Genomic DNA, 20,457 nt, shown 5'->3' with positions numbered 1-20,457 from the left:
AATATCTTTGCTAGCTGGAATGATAGCAGTCTTTTCAAGAATAGTTTAATTCCCTTAATTTTTTTTTTTTTTTTTTTTTGCACAGAGTAAGTTCAATATTCAATAACAGCAACAATAATAACAGACATTTGATCTCCTGTTGGCAGATTCTAGCAGCCGGTCTCATTCCCTCCATGATAGGAGGAGGGCATCCTTAGGGCACCCTGGTACCCATGTCCTAGGGTGTGGTCTCCGAACGGTAAGGCCTGTCTCCCTCACCGACCGGAAGCCTACACTTTGCATTATTTCAGAGTCTTCTCTACATGGGAAATGGGCAGTTTTTCCACTTAATACCATCAGGTTTCTTTTACTCTTTCAAGCTGCACAGATTCATTTTCTCACGCAGAGCTGGAAGGTTGGAGCTCAGGAGTGACGTGCTGTAACTGACATTTTTCAGCAAGTCTGTTCTGAGGGCAGACGGCGAGATGTGTTTGGTCAAGTCCTCAAAGGGACGTGACTTGGGGGCGGAGTCCACTGCCGATACAGTATGGGCGATGGCCGCAGGGGGCAGCACTGAGGTGTGTGCCCGCCCCCGAACGGTCAGAATGGGTTAATACTGCATCAGCTCTGAAGGATCTTAATGGGAAATTTCTCTGCACTGTTGAGTGGTGACCTTGTGCCTGCAAGGTGATTTGGAGACTGGATCCCAGTTATCATGGCCTACAGGAGCACCTTGTGGAATAAGGGGACATCACTCGTCTCTGGGGCAGCACAGGGTGTGGGCAGGAAGAGCTAGCCTTGCCAGGGTGGAGGCCGGTCAGGATGGTCCTAGAGGGCCACGTCCCACTGTGGCCGGGACCTCACCGAGCCATAACCCAAGTAGCTCTCTTCATTAAGAACAGCAATTAAGGGGCTGGGGATTTAGCTCAGCGGCAAAAGTGCCTGGCTGGCAAGCACAAGGTCATGAGTTCGGTTCCCGGTACCGGAGAAAACCAAAACAAAAAAAAACAAAAAAAAAAGAACAGCAATTAAAGCAAATAGAGTTATTTTTTACTGTAGTTTCCCTCCACCCCGTCCTTTTTCTCTCTCCTTTCTACCACAGTAAGAGAGTACTCTTTTTATCCTAGGAAAGCCTTGGGGTTTTAGAACTAGCTCTGCCCCGCAGACACGGACATCGGCGTTCAAGGGCTTCGCAAAGCCAGCTGTCCCCCACGGTTTCCGGCCCACGAGGCAGCGGCAAGCATGTTGCACCACTGCTTTTCCTGGCCCACCACCCGCGCGCACACCCTCGCTGTCCCTTACAGATAGGACATTTCTAGCTGCCATTAACGGCACTCCTGAAAAGCCCTGAGCACGCCTCGGTGTGCTGAGGACCCTTGGAGGTCTTTCTGTCAGGGCATCTGACCCTGAAGTGGGCACAGAAGAAGAGAGCTTCCTTCAGATCCCCCAGGACTGCTGAGAAAGGAGGGGCAATTTGGCTGGTGCGATGTGGCGCTTCCATTTATATGGGTCGCCTCCAACCTTTTCACGTGTATCACGTTCCCAGGAAATGTTCCTGTCCCTTCCTGCGCTGCTGTCCCGCAGTACCACCCACATCTTTCCCTCCCTTCCCACTTTCTTGTTACCTGTGTAATTCCTGGCTTGCAGTCTCTGGTCCTGAGCAGCAGCCGCGGCTGGGCGGGTAGGACGGGTGAAGAAAGCTGCCCTGCGTGTCTTAGCTCTGTCTGTGGGACGTGCTCCTCCTCTGCCCGCTTCTCACCCACCCCTTCCCTGCCGCAGCCTCGCTCCCTGCCCTGGGCAGGATGACCGGCCCGGACCTCCCCACGTCTGCAGCTTATTCACTCCTTTGCTCCTCGTCACATCCTAAGTGTTGCAGTGTTACGAGGTAGGGTTAGACCAGGAGGACATGGGCCGTACAGCATCGTTTCCTCAGCCTGGGTTTCTCTGTTTATGGGTCCCTGCTTCTAGATTTATGAAGAAACATGATCCACTTGGAGGGCTTATTGTGGCCTGTGGCCTTAGTATAATAACTATTATGCGCTGTTGCCGTCCCGTCGCGGTTGGCGTGATGCTTACTCCTAGCCATCAGATACCTACCTGGAGGAAGGCCACACTGAGCACTGGGCCGAGAGGTGGGAATAAGGCAGGCGGCCAGGCAGCACAGGTGCACCCTCACAGGCATTCTCTTTGTACATATGCTCGTTGAGGTCATAGGACTCTCTCAGCATGCAGCCTGGGGGTCCCCTCCACACCCTGATATCCTGAGTGCAAATGCACCCTCATATTTCCATAGGAAAACTGCTATGCTAGGAGTCGGTTCCACGTTCTCCTTAGTGCTGTTGGGACCGTGTCCAGTGTGGGGGACGGTAAGGAAAGTGATCTGAGGCGTGGAGGTGGAGGGGGGTGTGCTCCTTTACAAGCCGATCCAGAAAGGCTGAATGACGAAAAGGAGTAAGCCACGGGTGTCCTGGAGACTTTACTGGGGAGAGAGCCTTGCAGAGACCCTAGGATGTGCTCTCCGGCCCGCAGTGGGGAGGACCCAGGGGTGGGGTCACATGGGGCCAGTTGCGATGTGTTATCGAGGACAGACAGTCTCTTAGGTGTCCCTGGGGCCTCAGTTTACCCGTGAGTGTGCAAGGAGGCCTCTGCGTTTGTTCTGACTTGCGGGCTCGAGTGCAAGGGATCCGGAAGGCAAACACAGGGCCGGGAGGCCACTGCTGGCGCAGTCACAGTGAGAGTGTTCTGCTTCGCGATCAAGGTAGCTCTGCAGACCCAGTTCATCGAGGGGAGCTGCTGTGCGTGTTCTTAAATGTGAAGTCCAAATGTGGGGGAAAGATGCCTTCATCAAACAGAGGGGCTTCTTCTCCTGGAAGGCTTGACTACCTAGAACATCACCGATGGGTGGGAGGGAGGAACTGTGCCAGCCCTCCAGGTGGAGCTCGGGCTCGCGTCTGTGTCACCCCAGTTTAAGTGTGGCTGGGCGACCCCATGGGAGCCAGGGAGACCCCTGGGCCCCGGCTCCCCTCACGTCTTATTCTGTGCCTGTCTCCATCCTGTTTTGCAGCACGCTGTCGAGCTCCCACGACCCGAAGAGAGACCCCACCGCGAGCCCGCGCACCCCGGGCCGGCAGGGGAGAGCCGCGTCCCCGCTGCGCGTGCCCAGGCCCGGGGACCGGGGCGAGCACACGCGGGGCGCGCAGACGCGCGTGGCCAACGGCATGGAGGCGCCGCCGAGCCCTGGGGGACGCGGACAGGGCCCAGCCAGCCCCGAGCCCCCGGGACCCGCGCCACCTGCAGACCCCGCGCCCGGCGCGCCGGCCATGAACGGAGAGCCTGAGGGGCCCAGGGCCCCTGCCGAACCCCAGGACCCGCAAGATGGTGATGTCTCCGACGGCAGCTGCAGGACCCCGGGTGCGGACCCCGCGCTCCCTGCGAGCGGAGGAGAGGCCCGGCGGGAGGCCGCGCTCCAGGACCTGGAGAACGGGGAGAGCCCGGTGGAGCCGGAGCAGCACGTGCAGCAGCACCCCGAGACGAAGGTAGGCCCGGGGCGCACTGGGGAGGCGCTCTTCCTGCGGGAGACGAAGAGTGGGGCCACCAGCCCAGCGCCCCAGCCTTCCTCAAGCGCTGGGTGCCCGTGGGTGACCGCGCGGTACTTGACTTTCGTGATTTCAAGAGTGAGAGTGGTGTGGAGACTGGTACAGGAAAACCACAGCCCCGCGGTCTTTGTTTAGGGGTTATTCTGAGACGGGCTTGCTGAGTAGTCCAGGCTGGCCTTGAACTTGCAGCGATCGTCCTGCCTCAGCCTCCCAAGTGCTGGGATCACAGGTGTGTTAACAGAGAGCTGATTTGCTAGTGAAGTATATTCATAATTTTCAGGTATTCAGGTCAGTTAAAGTGTTGCATTTTCTTAATGTTATAATAAGAAACCGTATTACATATATTGAAAAGTTAGTGGTATGTCATGGACCAAATCAGTAGAACCAGGATGCTACTTCGGGCAGTAACTTGTAGAGACCTTTATGTAACTCCAGTAACAAGGCCGCCCTCAGTTAGCTCTTTATTCATGTCTGTGCAGTAGGAATGTTAGGAACTGTGGCTTCTGTGTGGTATTTGGGAATCTAGCGGGTCAGAAGTCCAGTATCAGCACGCTCGGTTTCCCTAGAATTAGAAACGTGTTTACATCTCTGAAGATAAAGTTTCCATTGCCTAGTCCCTTACAGATCATGCTAAATAACTATGTGAGAGAGTTCAACATTGAAAATTTTGATAATTACAGGAAAATTTGTAGATGGCAAGTCCCAGTCTTAAATTCGTTTAGGAGTTTTTAATACAGCTGTGCCTTTCTGGACCTGAACATAGGCAGAATATTAAAAGGACTGATTCTAAAATATTAGGGTAAAAAGCGATTAGTGGTTATATTTAGAACTTGGACGGAAGTAAAATCAACCTCAGGGTATAATTTGCACTGACCCAGAAAAAATCAGATACACAAAAGAACCAGTGGCTCATTTCTTCCAGTGAGTAAGTTCATTTTAAATACTAGCTCTTGAGCAGTGAAAGTTTAAATAAGGAAGTGGGTGAAGAAAGTGACTCATACTTGGTGACATTATCTGCGGCAGTCAAGAAAGAGGACATTGCAGAGTGACTGTCGAACTTGATGTGGTGGTAGATTTTAGGGTCTTTGTGCTTGAGCCGTGATGTAAGGAAGAGGCGGTCAGAACAAAGAAACCTTTTACAACGGGAATGAAGCCCCCAGTGAGTGTTGATAAAACTGTAAGAGCTGTTCTTATTAAGGAAATGTTTTAACTGGTAATGATTGTGTTCACTGGGTGCTATTTTTCCTATTTTATGTTAAATGTTATTATGTAGGCCTCTTCATAGAGGAAGCGTGTTTGCTTTGGGAGAGATTCAGTAGGATTTTATTATTAAGCTAGCAAGATGGTAGTAGAGCTGGCTTTTGTGCTAATTGGGCTTTTAAGCAGTAGATGGCACAGGCTGTTTTGGGAAGGAAAAGGAGATTTTCTCTACAGAGTTGTGATCCAAACACCCTATCTCTCCCATCTAAACACACAAGACTTCGTGTCTGCGTGGTGAGGATATGTTCTTCCTGTTGCCCCGAGGGCTGCTGCATTACCTTTCCTGGTTCCAAGATGCACAGATGTGTCTGTGGTAGCAAGAGGGTCAATTTTGTTGAGTGTATTTTACTGTGACTGGAAGGAGAAAAGTTAAAAAAATTTAGTATATTTTTGGCCAAACAATTGAAACCAGAAAAATCTCAATGTGGCATCTTACTTGTGCCCTGGTTAGCAGCGTGACCTCACACAAGTCAGGACTGCTCTTCGCGTGCGTAGGGTGTGTACATGATCAGATCCCAAGGTCCGGTCAGTGGCAATACAGTGATTCTGCGCCGCTGTATGTGGGTGCGTTACCTCGCGGGGTAACCCTCCAGGTAATCGGCTGTTTCTTAAACCAATGTGAACTTTTAAGACAGTGGGATATTCTGAGTTTCACTATGCAGACAACTGAAAAAATTACTTCTGTTTTTATGTAAAGGTATAGAGATTTATATCAGAATTATCTTAATTTTATTTAAACCAATCTTAAACTCAGTGGACATCTTCCCAGTGCCCACCAAGGGTAGTTGTTGGTAAAAAGTTGGTTTCTGTTTGGGGCGACAGGTCCCGAGAACGAGGTGTGGCAGATGAAAAGAAAAACGAGAGACAAAGTTATAGGATCAGGGGGCTGCAGCCTCTAGGACTGAAGCTTTGATTACAATCTTCTTCAGCCTTTTATTGGGATTCACACAAAAAGCAGCAACAGGGGGAATGGGAGGAATCATTAACAGGATGAGCGAGGGCGATACAGTTTAATTATCCCAGGAACTGAACTTTGACTTAGCCAGCCACCAGGTCGTCATTCCTTGGGATGTATCTCAGCAAGGCGTCTAGTGCTGTCCCAGCGGCTTTCCACAGGGACTAAGGTCCTGCTCTCATTTCCTTTTACACTAATATGTTTGCTAGACTTCCACCAGAAACAATCATATGGCTTGGTCAGGCTCAAAGTCCCATGTAGGTAATACATTGAAAGGTAAACCGTAGAATGTCCTTCTCCACAAGCAGTGAGAAAACCAGGGGATGAAAGATGGAAGCAGAATGGCAAATGCAGTTTAGGAATAGACGGATATTGTAACGAACAGTCATTAATAACTGAGAGCTGGTTTACAAGAGTTCAGCTTAGGAACCCGTATCATTGATTTTTCTGAGATACTTCGGTGAAGATCACTTTTATTGGCAGGTATGGAATGCTCTTTATTTTACCATGTGCAAGATAACGAGTTCCTAAGTGAATTTCTGCCCTCTACCATACTCTAGTGAAGCTACTCTTTCCCAGTGATTACATTTTGTTTGTCTGTGTGGTCGGTACCAAGAATTGATCCCAGTGGCTGCCAGCCCTTTTTTATTTTAGATTACAGCAGAGAACTGCTAAATTGCCTAGGTTGCACTTGAACTTGTGACCCTATTGCCTCAGCCTCCCAAGTAGCTGGGATTACAGGCTGGTTAAACATTTTGTAGTGCCAGTGATCTAGATATAACCAGACATCTAAAGTAAGCATGTATGTATTGTTTTTAAAACCTCAAAACTAAAAGAAAATTGTGAGTACTTTGCGATACTGTTAGCTGTCATCCACCAGGCCAGGTATCTTTAAATTTAATCATCTATTATAGCAAATGACATCTACTAAAGGGAAGAAATTGTTAAAAGGAGACACACTGGCTGGGGATATAGTTCAGTGGTATAAGTGCCTGCCTGGCAAGTGCAAGATCATGAGTTCGATCCCTGGTACCGCAAAAAAAAAAAAAAAAAAAAAAAAAAAAAAGGAGACACACTGAAGCTCCTAAATTACAGGAAGAAAAAGGCAAAGAATATTGTAGGGCACATGTGCACCTGTATCCACTCAGGCAGAAGCCCCCAGGGACACAGCAGGGTCAGGCTATAGAGCTAGAGTTCCTGTCTGGTGTGCTGAATTTGGGTTATCATAAATAGCTTTAGCTATATTAATCATATTCCTATGAGACTCAGATAAATTCTTCAGTATGTTTTAGGATGCATTTTATTAAAAATGATTATCCTTTCTCAAATTTATATACACTAAAATAAGTTTTTGTCTAAAAATCCACTGTTGTGGAATGCTAAACTTATTGAGCATGAAAACTGATCTTTGTGTTTTATGAGCCTTTGAATATTCAGGGTGCACTACAGGATCTATTGGTATATTTTTTCTTTAATCAGTACTTCCTCCATGTAGATTTATACCTTTGTAATATATATATAGATAGAGATATACATCTCTTTTATTTTATATTTATATCAGCTTTATACAGCAATCGAATATAAATGTGTGGCATTCTCCTTTTAAGACTAAAGTTTATATCAACATCAAATCTCTACTACAACATAAGTTCAAGTTACTAATATATAAAAACTCTAATCATAAGTTAATAGGAATATAACAGAGGCAGATCCTATTTTGACCAAAAACGTTAGAAATTATATAATTAAATGACTAATACATGAAGAAGGAAGTCTATGCAAAGTTGAGACCTCTAGACACATATTACGTTTAATAGCTTAGCTCTTTTTCTGGTTCTGATGTTTAATTAGTTTTACTTAGTATATTCATACAAGCCAGCTGTTAAAAATACTGAAGCTGTTAAAAATACTGAAGAAAGAATTAAGATAATTATCATCACTCATAAGGAAGCGAATGACTGAGTCAGATCCAGTGGTACGTTGGGGGTTTAGAGCCGTCGACTGAGGTGGAAACTTGTATGAACCAGTTCTCTGAGGGGGCTGCTGAGAAGTGGGGAGTGGGCAGCGGCTGGGGGTCGGGAGGAGCAGCGGGGAGTGGGTGTGAGAGCTGGGGACAGAAGAGGGTGGCGCACTTGAGGGGAGCTCTCTGACCTCGTAACAGCACCAGGAAGACTGGAGCAAGAAGAGTGGGGTACGCAGAGGGCTGTGCATACCTAGTAAGAAGTGCTGTCTTTCCCCTATGAACAATATTTTTAAAGCTATTTTTGTAAAAACTAAGAAGTTAGTAAACACTGGAAAACAAGAAAATGTAGCAAAGCATAGAAAACGTAAAAGCCATCCATAAACTTACTCCCCAGGAAGAGCGGCTCAGATCTTTAACATTCCACCTAATTTTTCTGAGCTAATGTTTGAGCAAGCATGGTCAGCTGCACGATGCATGTTCACGGTGTATCCTGTTTTGTTGGACTAGATGTAGGTGTTTTCCTATATGAATTCAGACTTTCCACAGCTGGAGACTGTCACAGACTCTCCAGTAGAGTGTAGAGGTGACAACGATGACACATCTGTGGGCTTCAGAATGCTGAGTCAGCGCAGAGAAAGTGGAGAGGAGGTCAGGAAGCAGGTGCTGCAGCCCAGGTGTGGGCTCCCGAGGATCTGGCTCTAGAGCGTGAGCCCTGCTCAAATCCCGGCTTGGATGAGGTGGTGGACATTGCCATGGACTGAAATACTAGAGGATGGACAGCCTTGCATATTTCGGGGCAAAAAAGTAGGTTTTGACATAGTGAGTGTGAGGGGCTTCTGACAGGTCCCAGGGAAGAGGCCTGCTACCAAGCTGGGACAGTCTGGAGGCGTGGTTTACTGGTTAATCATGCAGAATTCTGAAAAACCTCAGCTAAATGCAAAAACCACCATTACATCCCTGCCCTGTCACTCCGCAGCGGGGTGACTTCGCCGTGTCCCTTTACCTGTCCAGGTTATGGCTTCCTAACGCGTTCACCGAGTGCTTAAGATGCTCTACAGGGAAGAAAGCAAAGCTGTTCCTGAGAGGAGGGAGGCGAGTTGCTAATTAGGTTGATTTTGCGCTGCTGAGCGCCTGGCGCCTGTGAAACGTTGGTTTGGAGAGATTAATTAGACGTGTGGAAGAGGGATCTGGGGCCCGGGAGAGAGGACAGGGGCGGAAGAGGAGGGGCCTAGGCGTGTGGTCCGTATTACAAAAGCACAGGAACAGGAAGTGGCCCAGAGAACACTGATACAACGGGAAGGGGACTTAGGAACTGTCCCCCAGGGGCCGGGAGAGCCCGGCATTTCGGAAGCGCTGAGCCGGTGGAGTTGGGTTGGCAGTGAAGCTATGGTGGTGCCATTTAAGGGGAAAGCACAGCCAGTGTTCAGAGTTGAAACTGGAGTAGATGTGGAGACCCGGGCCTTGTGTGGGACTCTAGCCACCTGGCTCAGGGAGCTTGGGGGATGGAATTAAACAGTAAATTCACGTCGTGTGTGTGCACACCGGCAGCCCCTGCTGTGGGGACGGGGCGTGGCCGTGGCCGGGCTGCGTGCTGCTCACAGCGAAGCTGAGGCCGAGCCTGGGCCTCTCCGGGGACAGAGGAACCACAGTGGGGAGGTGGCCCTCTGCTTGGAGCCGCGGAGGCCAGTGTGGCGTGCTGAGGAAGGAAAGATGCTAGAGGGCGGTGGGGACAGTAGGTGGCCCTCAGCAGCCCCCTGGCCTCACCGGGTGGCCTGGCACTGGAGAATGTCACAGCAGCCTGGCAGAGGGGGCCGGCGAGGACCAGCAGGTCGGTGCACCAGGACGGATGAGCGCGGTGTTGACGTGAAGCGGGAGAGTTCAGAAAGCTCCGGCCGCAAGTCCAGGTGTGCGGAACGAGCCAGCGGCGGGTAGCAGAGAAGTGGAAAGGTGAGATGTTAAGAACGGAGCAGTTTGTATGTGGCTTTGAAAACAGCAAAGAGAGCCACGTAGCGTGACCAGGAGCAGACTCCAGAGGCGGGCTCTAGGTTTGGTCCTAGCTGTTGACCCCAAGCAGGCTGCTTAACCTCGCCGTGCCTCAGTTTCCTCATCTGTGGCGTGGAGATCATAGATCACTTGACAGTTGTAAGGAACTCACAACAGCGTCTCTGCTCGTGAGAGCGGTGTATTTGATAAACACACGACATCCCGTTGCTTCACTTGCCAGTCAGGGTCTTCGAAAAGACCCAGAAGGCAGTGTGTTCTGCCCAGGGCGTATCCCAGCCCCTCTGCGGGCCCCGCTTTGACTGCGGTGCTTTCTCTGGAGGACACTCACGGATGAGCGCTGTGACTCGGGAGCACCGAGCATCGCGTGAGGAAATCCATCGGAGCACCCTGCATTGTGTGCCTAGTGAGGAGTCTGCCGCTGCGTCGCCTTGGTGCTGACTTCCCTACTTGGTTTAGTGGGGGGAAAGATCTGTAGATTATTCCAGAATGAAGGTGCCTGATACAAGGCAGACGTAAGATGCTTTTCAGATGAGAGGCCAGTTACATGACATTCATATATCACTGTGATCTAATTTTAAATTGTCACCTGGAGCCACAGGGGGTACTGTGCTGTCTGACAGTGCATTTAAAATGACTCGTCTACATTCTGATGCAGCTCATGAATTATGGTGCAGAAACACGTGTTTATTCCCTAAGTTGAAGCAGATTTTTATGAAAAAATAGGCTTCAGGAAGCACTGTAGTACGTGCATCTGTACAAAGCCACACTCTCCTTCAGAGAATGTTCACTGACAGATTTGGGTAGAAATGCCCCAGAACTCAACCATTTCATTCAGTCCTACAAAAGCCTCCTAATTTACATACGTGTCTTAAATATAACCCATAAGAAGTACATGGAGGAAAGCTGGAAGAACTTTTAGAAGCTTGGAGTAAATACTTGTAGAAAAAACTTCCTGCTTAAAAGGAAACTACATATGAGAAGATGAATTGAAGAGTTAGTCAGGCCTGGTGGCACACACCTGTAATCCTAGCACTCTGGGAGGCTGAGGCAGGAGAATCCCAAGTCTGAACCTAGCCTGGCAACACAGTGAGATCCTGTCTCAAAAAAACAAAAAAGGCTGCAGATGTAGCTCAGCCTGAAGGCCCAGGGTTCAACTCTCAATTCTGGAATAAAAAGCACAATGTCAATATCTGAGTCAATTTAGAATAATTATTGTTTTGACCTTGGGGCCCTTGGGAAAGTGTAATTGCTCGTTAGCGTTTTGTCTGCTCCCTCAGTTGGTTGGTGGTCAGTTGGCGGGATGGAGGCAGGACGGAGGTGGGAGGGAGGCTCTCGGATTTTGAAGAATGAATGGCTGGCTCCACACAAGCGATTTCTGCCTGCCCTGTTAATGGGACTCTGCGAGTGGCCACGGGGTCGCTCTGTCCTGCCTCCTGCCGTATGGGACTGTCCTGCCAGAAGGTCTGAAGAGGCCTGCAGGGGCTGGGGACATCTGCAGATGAGGAGGCAGAGCCGAAGTTCATTCACGAGTCAGCAGCACCACACTGACCCTCACCCCGGAGGCCAGGCGAAAGGGCATCCGCATGCCAGGGCCCTGGAAATAGCGTGAGGGGCACCGAGCAGTTGGGGGAAATCCCTGTGTTTGTATATTCCATTACAGAGGAGTTCATCTTTTTCCATTCCGGTAGTTTAGATATACACAATGTGTTTTTGTTTTGAGGCAAAACCCCGGGGCAGCTTTCAGTCTTTGAATATAGTCTCATGAATTTACAAGTGAAAAAAACCCTTTTAAAAAGGATATCAAAGGTCGGATGTTTCTTAATATGGTTTACTAAAGATTATAAATTATTTCTAATTCCTAATTATTTATAGGTTATTTTGAAATGTCAGCCTTGTCTATTTTAGGTGGTAAGAGGAGAAAATGAGCTTGTGAAGTCAGTGTTTTATAACGTTACTGTTGTTCAGTGGACCACAAGAATAAGTGACTGCTTAGTAAAGCACTAAGCATAAAGTGGGTGTTATGTAATTTTGAAGTGGCAAATATTAAGAAATGGTATTTACTTTCCTGTTTAAAAGATTAGGGTACAGTCCCATCATGGCAGCGTTTGAAAAGCCACTGGGTTCTTTATACACAAGTCTGTTAGCGCCTGATGACCCGGAAGGAAAAACCAGTGCTACGACACAGGTGACCCCTGTGTACCCCATGGGAGCACAGCTCTCTCCCATCTGCAGGACCCCAGGTCTGGGAGCCTCCTCACCGATATCAGCGAATTGTATCGGGAGAGAGCGTCAGGGCCCATGGCTGCGGGTTCCACCCTGAGACTTCCCCTCCCAGCACGCCAGGCCCTGCCCCAGGTGGGCGCACCTGTGCGGCTGACCTGCCGCCCTCAACTGAGGTTGGGCAGGACCCTTCCCGGTGTGACTGATGTGCCTAAGTAGCTCGCAGGCCTCAGGGAAACACATTCACTGCTGTGAGGGTTTGTGAAGGCTAGAGCTAGGTGCGGGGGAAGGGTGGGAGGAGAGGCATGGAACTTCTGGGGCATGGCCCTGGGCTGCACTGCCGGCGGGGAAACTCTGCACTTTTGCCTCTGAGGACCTTTGTGGATCCGGTCCTTTGGGTTTATGGATTCTTTATTAGCAGACTGACGGGGGCCTAGCAAGGCCCGTCTCGCAGAGTCTTTTTAGCGTCTCTGCAGTGTTCTGTCCTCCAAGGCCTGGGAGGCCTCTGTGGAATGACCGGGGTCTAAGGACCCAGTGTTGGGTGACAGGAGGTCACCAGCAACTCCAGGACAGAGGACAAGGATTGGAGTTTTTGCAGCTCAGCATGGGGAGGAGAAATTGTAGTTTCTACTTTGAAAGGCAGGTATATAGATATCTCATCTCATAATGTCTCAGAGACCCACACATGCAAATAAATTATTTACCCATAAGTGTGCTCATAGGTGCATTTTGGTAAATTGTTACAGCTGAAAGCCAGTATGTTATATTTACATTAAAATAGCCAAATTTTGTAACTTGATAATTACTACTAAAATGCTAAAAAATCTGCCTTAAATAGAATGTATGTTGAAAACTAAATTAAAAATAAAAATTTAATCAATTTAGATGCATGATAATCCCCACATTCCATTTCTGGATTTAGAAAGCAGATAGTTTACATTTTGCCAGTCCGTCTCCTCTTAGGCACACGTCACAGTCTTGTTTTGTTGCAAAGAAAGGTGAGCATCAAAGGGTATTCTGAGGAGTTACTTAGACTCATGGACTCTTCTGTATGAATGGAATCTGATACCTTGACACTCTGTAACCTGGGATAAGCTATAGTGCCTCTTTAAGCCTGGGGCTTTGTTTGTGTATGTGTGTGTGTGTGTACATATGTGCCTGTAAAATGGGAATAAAAACGATTGTAGAACTCTATAAAGATTAATCAATTCACGCAAAGTACTTACAGTGTCTGGCACATAACAAATTATCAGTGTTAGCTATTCTTATTATGGTGACAGTTTTATTAATCTAAAGCAAAGCTCCACGAGTTCATGATTTCCTCATCTCCTCTGCAAAAATCCCTTGCAACTTTCCTGCAGCCTCTGTGTGAGCGAGTGATTAAAGCGTCTGTCAGCAAGCTTCTTTTTGCTAACTTTGCTTTGGCTCTGGCAAGGTCAGGCACCTAACGTGTGTATTAGCCCATCTGTGTGGAAGCGGCACAGCTTTGCTAATAACTGCTGTCATCTCTCAGATTTTGCAAAATAGAACCAGGATACCTACAATTTGCCAAGTTCAGCTAACATTGCTTTGTAGTCAGCAAAAGTTGTTTCTTACACACTTCCTGTTCGAGATCCTGTAGGGGTGTGGAAGAGGAAACCTCTGGGGGCTTCATTGTTTAGCTGTAATAGACAGTGTAATGTGGTTAACATATGGCTCATAAGGGTTATTTTATCAAGGCCCAAGTTCTGCTGGGCTGCTTTCTTTAAAGGTACTGTCAGAGGTAGAAGCAGACATCAGTACTATTAGAATAAAACTGAGGGCTTAAAAAGAGCAGACTTTAGGCCAGGGAATCTAGCTCAGTGGCATAGCACCTGCCTGGCAAGCACAAGGTCCTGAGTTCGATTCCCAGGGCTCTTCCACCCCAAGAGCAAACTTGTGCTGCTAAAAACAACATGGATGTGTCTCAGATGCATTTTGCTATGTGACAGAAGATGCAGAAGACCTGGTCACTCTGATTCCACTTCCACACATTCTGGTCGGGGACAGCTCAGGGTCAGCTGGTACAGAAAGCCTGCAAGTAGAGAGAAGGTTGGCACTGGAGGGCAAAAAAGACATTTAGTCTTGTTGGGAACTCCTGTACCCTCATTGTGCGAGTGGTTATATGATTGTATGCATACATCAGAACTGCCAGAGCCGGGAGTCTTACTGTTCGTAAATTATGCCTTGGCAAATCAGGCTTTAAAAAAAGTTTGCTAGTTGATGCAGCAAAATATTTTTTGTGAATATGAAAGATAGTGTATCTATTCCTCTGAAATGCTGGTAGGTTTCATAATGTATTTACTATACATTTGCGTTCACTTATGATAGTTCGAAAATCATATCTTTCTTTCACTGAGTACTGTTATCCTTTTCTCCTAAGTATTAACTGCTTAAAAATTACTTAAGTTTTTAAATGGACTTTACTGCACATATATCATTGTATTTGAGTTTCCTGTATGTCAGGGTGCTTCCAGCCGCAAATAACAATTAGCCAGACAAAATCAATGACAAGGCCGTTGGCTTCCTGTCTGTGCTCATGGGAATGATCCTCATTCATGTGGAGCTCAAAGAGAAGTCTCTTTCAGTGACTGTCTCAGAGAATAAGCCAGGTGTGAGGGTGCACACCTGTAACCCAGCACTTCGTAGCGTGGGGCGGGAAGACTGCTGAGAGTTCGAGTCCAGCCCGAACTATATAGTGAGACCCTGTATCAAAAAAGAAAAGGAAAGAAATACAATGCATGCTACTAGGACTAAGCGCAAGGGGTTTAAACACTTGAAGAAGCCTCTAGACAAGAAATGGGAACGGGACAGGTAGTCAAAGGAGAGTAAGTTTTATACACCTAAAGAAATACAGCAAGAGCCTGCGCCAGGCTGAGGATGAGAGAAGGGCGGTGTGGAGGTGGCCAGGAACACGTTTGGATAGTGATGACAGATGTGTCAGACTGGTGTCTTTAGAGAGAAATAGACTTTTAAACACACAGTGGGAAGTAAGTGTGAGGAAGCCAGTGGAGGTTTGGATATTTTGGGTATTTCTCTGAAAAAGAACTACCGGCAGCTGCTCTTTCCATGGGAAGTAGGATCATGTGTGCTGAGAAAGTTTTAGAAAGATTCCTCAGACAGCCGAGTGCAAAGGTGGGTAGAAAGAACCCCAAACAAGTTGGAATCAGACCATTTGGAAGCTTTTGATTGACCTGAGCTTGACATTTGGTGTGCAACAAGAACTTAAAGGATGAACGCTAAGATGTATCCGTGGCTGGGCTTCCAAAGCAGTGAACTGGATGGACAGAGATTGCTCCATTAACAGGATGGGAACTTTGGGGCTTTGGTGTTGAGGGAGGAGTTCTCCAGCAAGGATGGATTTGGTCTTAGCTTAACCCCATGTCAAAATAGTAATGAATGCACGGCAGTAGTTAATAATACTCTTCATTTATTTAATAATATAATTCATTCAACAATTATTGTGTTGAGTGTCAGTGTTTTTGTGGAAGCATTGTAGAAGACACAGGGGCTAGAGCAGCTAATAAGGAAAAAATGTCCGTCACCATAAACTAGTAAGGCTATACAAACTAGGGTTAAATAAATATGTATGGTGGAAATAAAGGAGTGAGATTTAATTGAAAATAATATAGGCGGCGCATAGATGCAAGATTAACGAGTTGATAGTTGAATCTCAGCGCAGGACACATGGGCGTGTGTCTTACTACCGACTGTAGTATGTGGAATTTCTCATTACATATTCCTTTAAATGGCAGAATGTTGTATGCCTGGAGCTCATCATTGGACCTCGTGTTTAAACGTGGTGAGAACCTAGGAGAGACAGGTAAAAATAATGTTGGGAACTGAAAAAAGAAAAGGTGTGTTGAGGACAGGGTAGTGTTAGCTGATGCAGAATTAAGGTGTGTCTGAAATCGAATTGATCGCTCAGCTCCCAAATATTCCTTGATAGCTGAAAGGAACTGAGCACCTCAGAAACGTAAGAAATCGGCTTTGATCAGGCTATTTGGTGAGGCATGTCTTACTTGAGAAATAACGTCCAAATCTGTTTCTAATGTGTGGCTGTCTGTTCTGTTCTTAGGAAACAAATGAGCAAAAACTTCACAAAATAGCCAATGAACTTTTGCTTACGGAAAGAGCTTACGTCAACCGACTCGACCTCTTAGACCAGGTAACGTCTTCCCTCAGAATCACTTTATGAGTTGGCACTGTGTATCATGTTAACCCAGTAATTTAGACAATTTAAAAACTGCCAGACAAGCAGTTATTTGATGAATAAGGGCTTTTTGCTCCAGGGAACCTTGAATACTTTTCAGCTACATTGGTGAATTCACTTGATGTAAACATTTTGTAATTCCTAAGGGTAGAGTGTTCTCCCTGTACAAGTCACAAAATGACTTTATCTGTATCCCATAACGTTAGACGTTAGCCTGATTATTGGCCATTTATTGTGGCCCTGGAGGACAGTTTGTTACTATACTAGCGATGCTAATGCTGACATGAATATACTGCTGATTTTGTTTGTTGTTCAGTACTGGGCGAGTGACCTTAGCTGGTGCGATCAGAAGATTTTGAGTTCAGTTGCTTGACCTTATGTGAACATTTTGATGGAGTGCCTGGCATAATGTTATCCAGTCAATATTTTTTGCATATGTAATCTATTTTATCATATTTTGTACTTTTCATCATGGTGGCAATTTGAGGATGATTTCAAGAAATTTTTTAATGTATCATAAGAATAACAGTTAAATGAAAGCTTTTTAAGCCTGTTTCAACAATGAAAAAGTGACAGTTGGTCGATTGCCTGCTCATACAAATTCCTCTTGTTAAAAGAAAAGGTGCCATGCTTGAATGTTGGTTGTTGAGAAGAACTGTCGCCCTCCTGCCAGAGGAACCTTGGAATTTCAAAGGCGGGCCTGGGTACACTTTAGCCTAGGTCCCAGGAGTGAGTTGCATGCCTGGTAGGATTAGCCTTGAGCAGCAGTTGAGGGCTTGTGTTCTTTGAAATAGGGAGGTTGTGGCTCAAATATTCGTTTTTCAAGAAATTTCACTATAAAAGCCAATTCCTGTGGACTTTGAGCCTTTGAAATATCTTTCTTTCCACATGGAAATTATAGACCTGGTACTTTGTAATATTCTTATCAAAGAAAAATGTCTTCTCCTCTTAGTAGCAAGTCCTCCCTCTCCCTCCCCCTCCTCCTCCCCCTCTCCCTTCCCCTTCCCCTCTCCCTTCCCCTCCCCCGCTCCCCCCCCCAAATTAACTGGGCTACTGTTGCTGACCTCTTAGACTTTTGGAATCTTAATTACTATAGTATCCTATCTTCTGGAATGTCTAAGGGAATAATTTTGTGTTCTTTTTGCATCCCAAGAAAATACAGTGGGGAGAATTTAGAAAATTAACAACCATCTGGCCATTACGAAGGAACAGACCTCCTTCTACCTTTATTTAGCAGAATTGCAGTTAAGAGGGATAGTAGCCCTAGTAGAGTAGAGCTAAGACCTCAAGGGGTTTCTCTTACTAGTTGTCTACAAGGTACCTGTTACTATGTACAGAAGATTTTTCCTTTCTAAAAATCATGTTTTATCATGTGTGATTATTTATGAAGAAACAAGTGAATATCTAGAGCCAAAGTGAACTTTTGTTCATTCACCGACCACCAGTTCCACTGTAGAAACTAAATCATGCACCTTCCTTTCCCACCGTACATATAGTTTTAATAGGAAAAACGAGATTTACGTCAACAAACTATAATGAAGAACAGTGTGTACAAGTGCTATAGAAGTCATCTAAATCATAAACAGAAGTGAAAAACCCCACAGTGACCATCTGTGTGCATAGAAGGTGTTTCCATATCCTTAGCTCTACCTGTGGATCGGAAGGGTACATCCTATTAACTTCAGTTGGAAATCCTCTGGCACAGAAGGTGTATTCTTTACCTTAACATCCACCAGATAGGAGCATACCCTAAGTTAGAATCCGTGTGTCCTAATTTTTATACTTAGTTCTTCCAAATCGTATACCCATTCCTACATTTCAAGTAATGATTGGTTTCCGGAACCATTAACTTCTCCATTTATTCAACAAAAGTAAACTAAGAGCCCACTGTGGGCCTGACTTAGTGCTAGTTGGTTAACCAACAAATCTGAAGTAATGTTTGGTTTATTCTTTTACTCAGGTATTTTATTGTAAACTATTGGAAGAAGCAAACCGAGGCTCATTTCCAGCAGAGATGGTGAATAAAATCTTTTCTAACATTTCATCAATCCATGCCTTCCATAGTAAATTCCTATTGCCAGAGCTGGAGAAACGAATGCAAGAATGGTAAGAGGAGAAGATAGAAATGATGCATCTAAGGCAGTCATCCAGGCACTGTTTTTAGCCTTGAAGTTGAAGTAGAAATACTACTTACTGTACCCTGCTAGAACTAGACACTGTGCCAGGTTTTATGTTAAAGACTTGATAGCAGCTGTGGTACATTTTCAGCTTTAGCTGAAAAGGATTTCATCTCTGCTCTCCAAACTGTCTTTTGACTAACGAAGACAAGACGTAAGGATAACCTGGAGCTTTGAGAATGCTAAGCATCTCTCTTACTAAACTCGCTTCCACAAGGTGCTTTATTCTCTTCCAGTCTCTCAGCAAAGTGGATCTGATTAAGCAGAGGGTGGACGTAAAAAGTACTTACTTCATTTTGACTCCTGGATTAGAATCCATTCATTCTGGGAGAGACCCTAATGGCTTGTTTCTGTGTTTGATACAGGGAAACCACTCCGAGAATCGGAGACATCCTTCAAAAACTGGCGCCATTCCTCAAGATGTATGGAGAGTATGTGAAGGGGTTCGATAATGCGATGGAACTGGTTAAACACATGACAGAACGCGTTCCCCAGTTCAAATCAGTGATCGAAGACATTCAGGTAAAAGGACCGTTTTGTGCAGGGCTGTGAATTAATTTTTCCATACCAATCATATGGTCTTCTAGATGTACAACTGGAGAGGCGGAGATTTGTCTGAGATTCCTGACCCAAACCCATTCTACTCTGAATTACGCAAAGGTCATCTTTGCAGAGTTAAAATGTTTATTGAGCACACACCACATGCTCAGCAGTAAATGCTTTCTCTGGTTTTGCACCCGGCAGAGGCTAGCTTTTGTGAGGATCTCCCTACATTCGTAGAGTGACTTCTCAGTCTGCGTATCTCCCATTCTTTCTGAGGTCTGTGTTGGAAGGAATATACGTAAATAGGAAGAATGATTGCTATGAACCTGAGGTTTGAGAGGGAAAAAAACTTGTCCCTTCACGTCTATATCCTGATTTTCTTCTTTTACCAAACCGAGACATACATTTTCATAATACCATAGTAAATTCCAGAGATTCTGTAGTCAAAATCCAATATTGTTAGTAACTTATTCTTTGATATAATTTAAATATTGAAGAAGAATGATCTACATCACATAATACCTTTGGGGTTGGAATCCTATTTCTCTTTAACTGACTTCTGCATTACATAGTTTTTATGGCACCATTTTAATTCCTCTTTTAAACTGTTTTTGGGTTATCTTCCTAGTGGTTGCTGTGGGGATTATAATACGTACCGATTTATCACTACCTACTTCAGGTTATACCACCTTTAATGCTGGTGATATATAGACACTCCGATATGGCTCTGGTCCCTCTTACATGGTCTGTGCCATTAGTGTCATATGTATTTCATTTTTATAGTTTTAAAATCTAACAGTATAGTGCTGGAATTGTTTCACACAATTTTGTGTATTTTTTAAAGTTCAGGACATGAGAAAAAGTTGTCTATAATTTTATGTTAACATATATTAGTCATTTTTGGAGTACTTTTAAGATGAAAAAATAATTTTTAAGGTAGTAAATCAGCTTTATCAGAGAACATCCTTGTTTTATCCTGACACCTCAATGATCGCATTCCAGAATACAGACTCCCTGGGTTTCTCCAGCACGTTCAGTATGTTACATACTGCTGTGTCCTCCGCTGTTCCACATGAGAAGTCAGACTTTAATTTTATTGCTACTTTTCCTCTGTGTGATGATTCGTTTTTCTCTTGCTGTTGTCAAGATTTTCTTTGTTATTGGCTCTCCACAGTTGCACTATGACATGCACAGACGTGGATCTTTTTGTGTGTCACTCACTCTGGGTTTGTTGAGCTCCTTGCATTTGTAGATTTTTAACGTATTGTTCTGTTCACACACGTGCAGCGCACCGTGTGTACATTCCTTGCGTGGCAGTGGTGCCCGTGCAGAGCACGTCTTCATTCCTCCTCCATCCCTTTCCCACCCGCTCCCGCTCCTCTTTTGATCCCCTTGGTTTTTGTGCATGTTTTCAGTACATAATGTTTACATTCCTTCTGCACAGTTGGTACATTATTTTTAAAAATCATTTTGAGAAGATTTTAGCCGTTACTTTTTTTTTTTTTTTGGTCTTTTTGAGACAGGGTCTC

General features: G+C 45.8%; 1 protein-coding gene across 1 annotated transcript in view; it reads left to right on the top strand.

Moving 5' to 3' along the window:
• Nucleotides 1-20,457, top strand: part of Fgd4 (FYVE, RhoGEF and PH domain containing 4) — a gene marked incomplete in the record, with an annotated part of 205,910 nt that overhangs the window by 153,762 nt on the left and 31,691 nt on the right. The window contains 4 exon segments of the mRNA XM_013505926.1: nt 3,044-3,515; nt 16,074-16,163; nt 18,169-18,314; nt 18,751-18,907. Of these exon segments, the coding sequence (XP_013361380.1) occupies nt 3,044-3,515; nt 16,074-16,163; nt 18,169-18,314; nt 18,751-18,907 (865 nt within the window).

The sequence above is a fragment of the Chinchilla lanigera genome, unplaced genomic scaffold (assembly GCF_000276665.1).
Source record: "Chinchilla lanigera isolate Chin_1 unplaced genomic scaffold, ChiLan1.0 scaffold00104, whole genome shotgun sequence".
Classification (NCBI taxonomy): domain Eukaryota; kingdom Metazoa; phylum Chordata; class Mammalia; order Rodentia; family Chinchillidae; genus Chinchilla; species Chinchilla lanigera.
The sequence above is the reverse complement of the archived record's forward strand: the minus strand, read 5'-3'. Positions and strand labels throughout refer to the sequence as shown.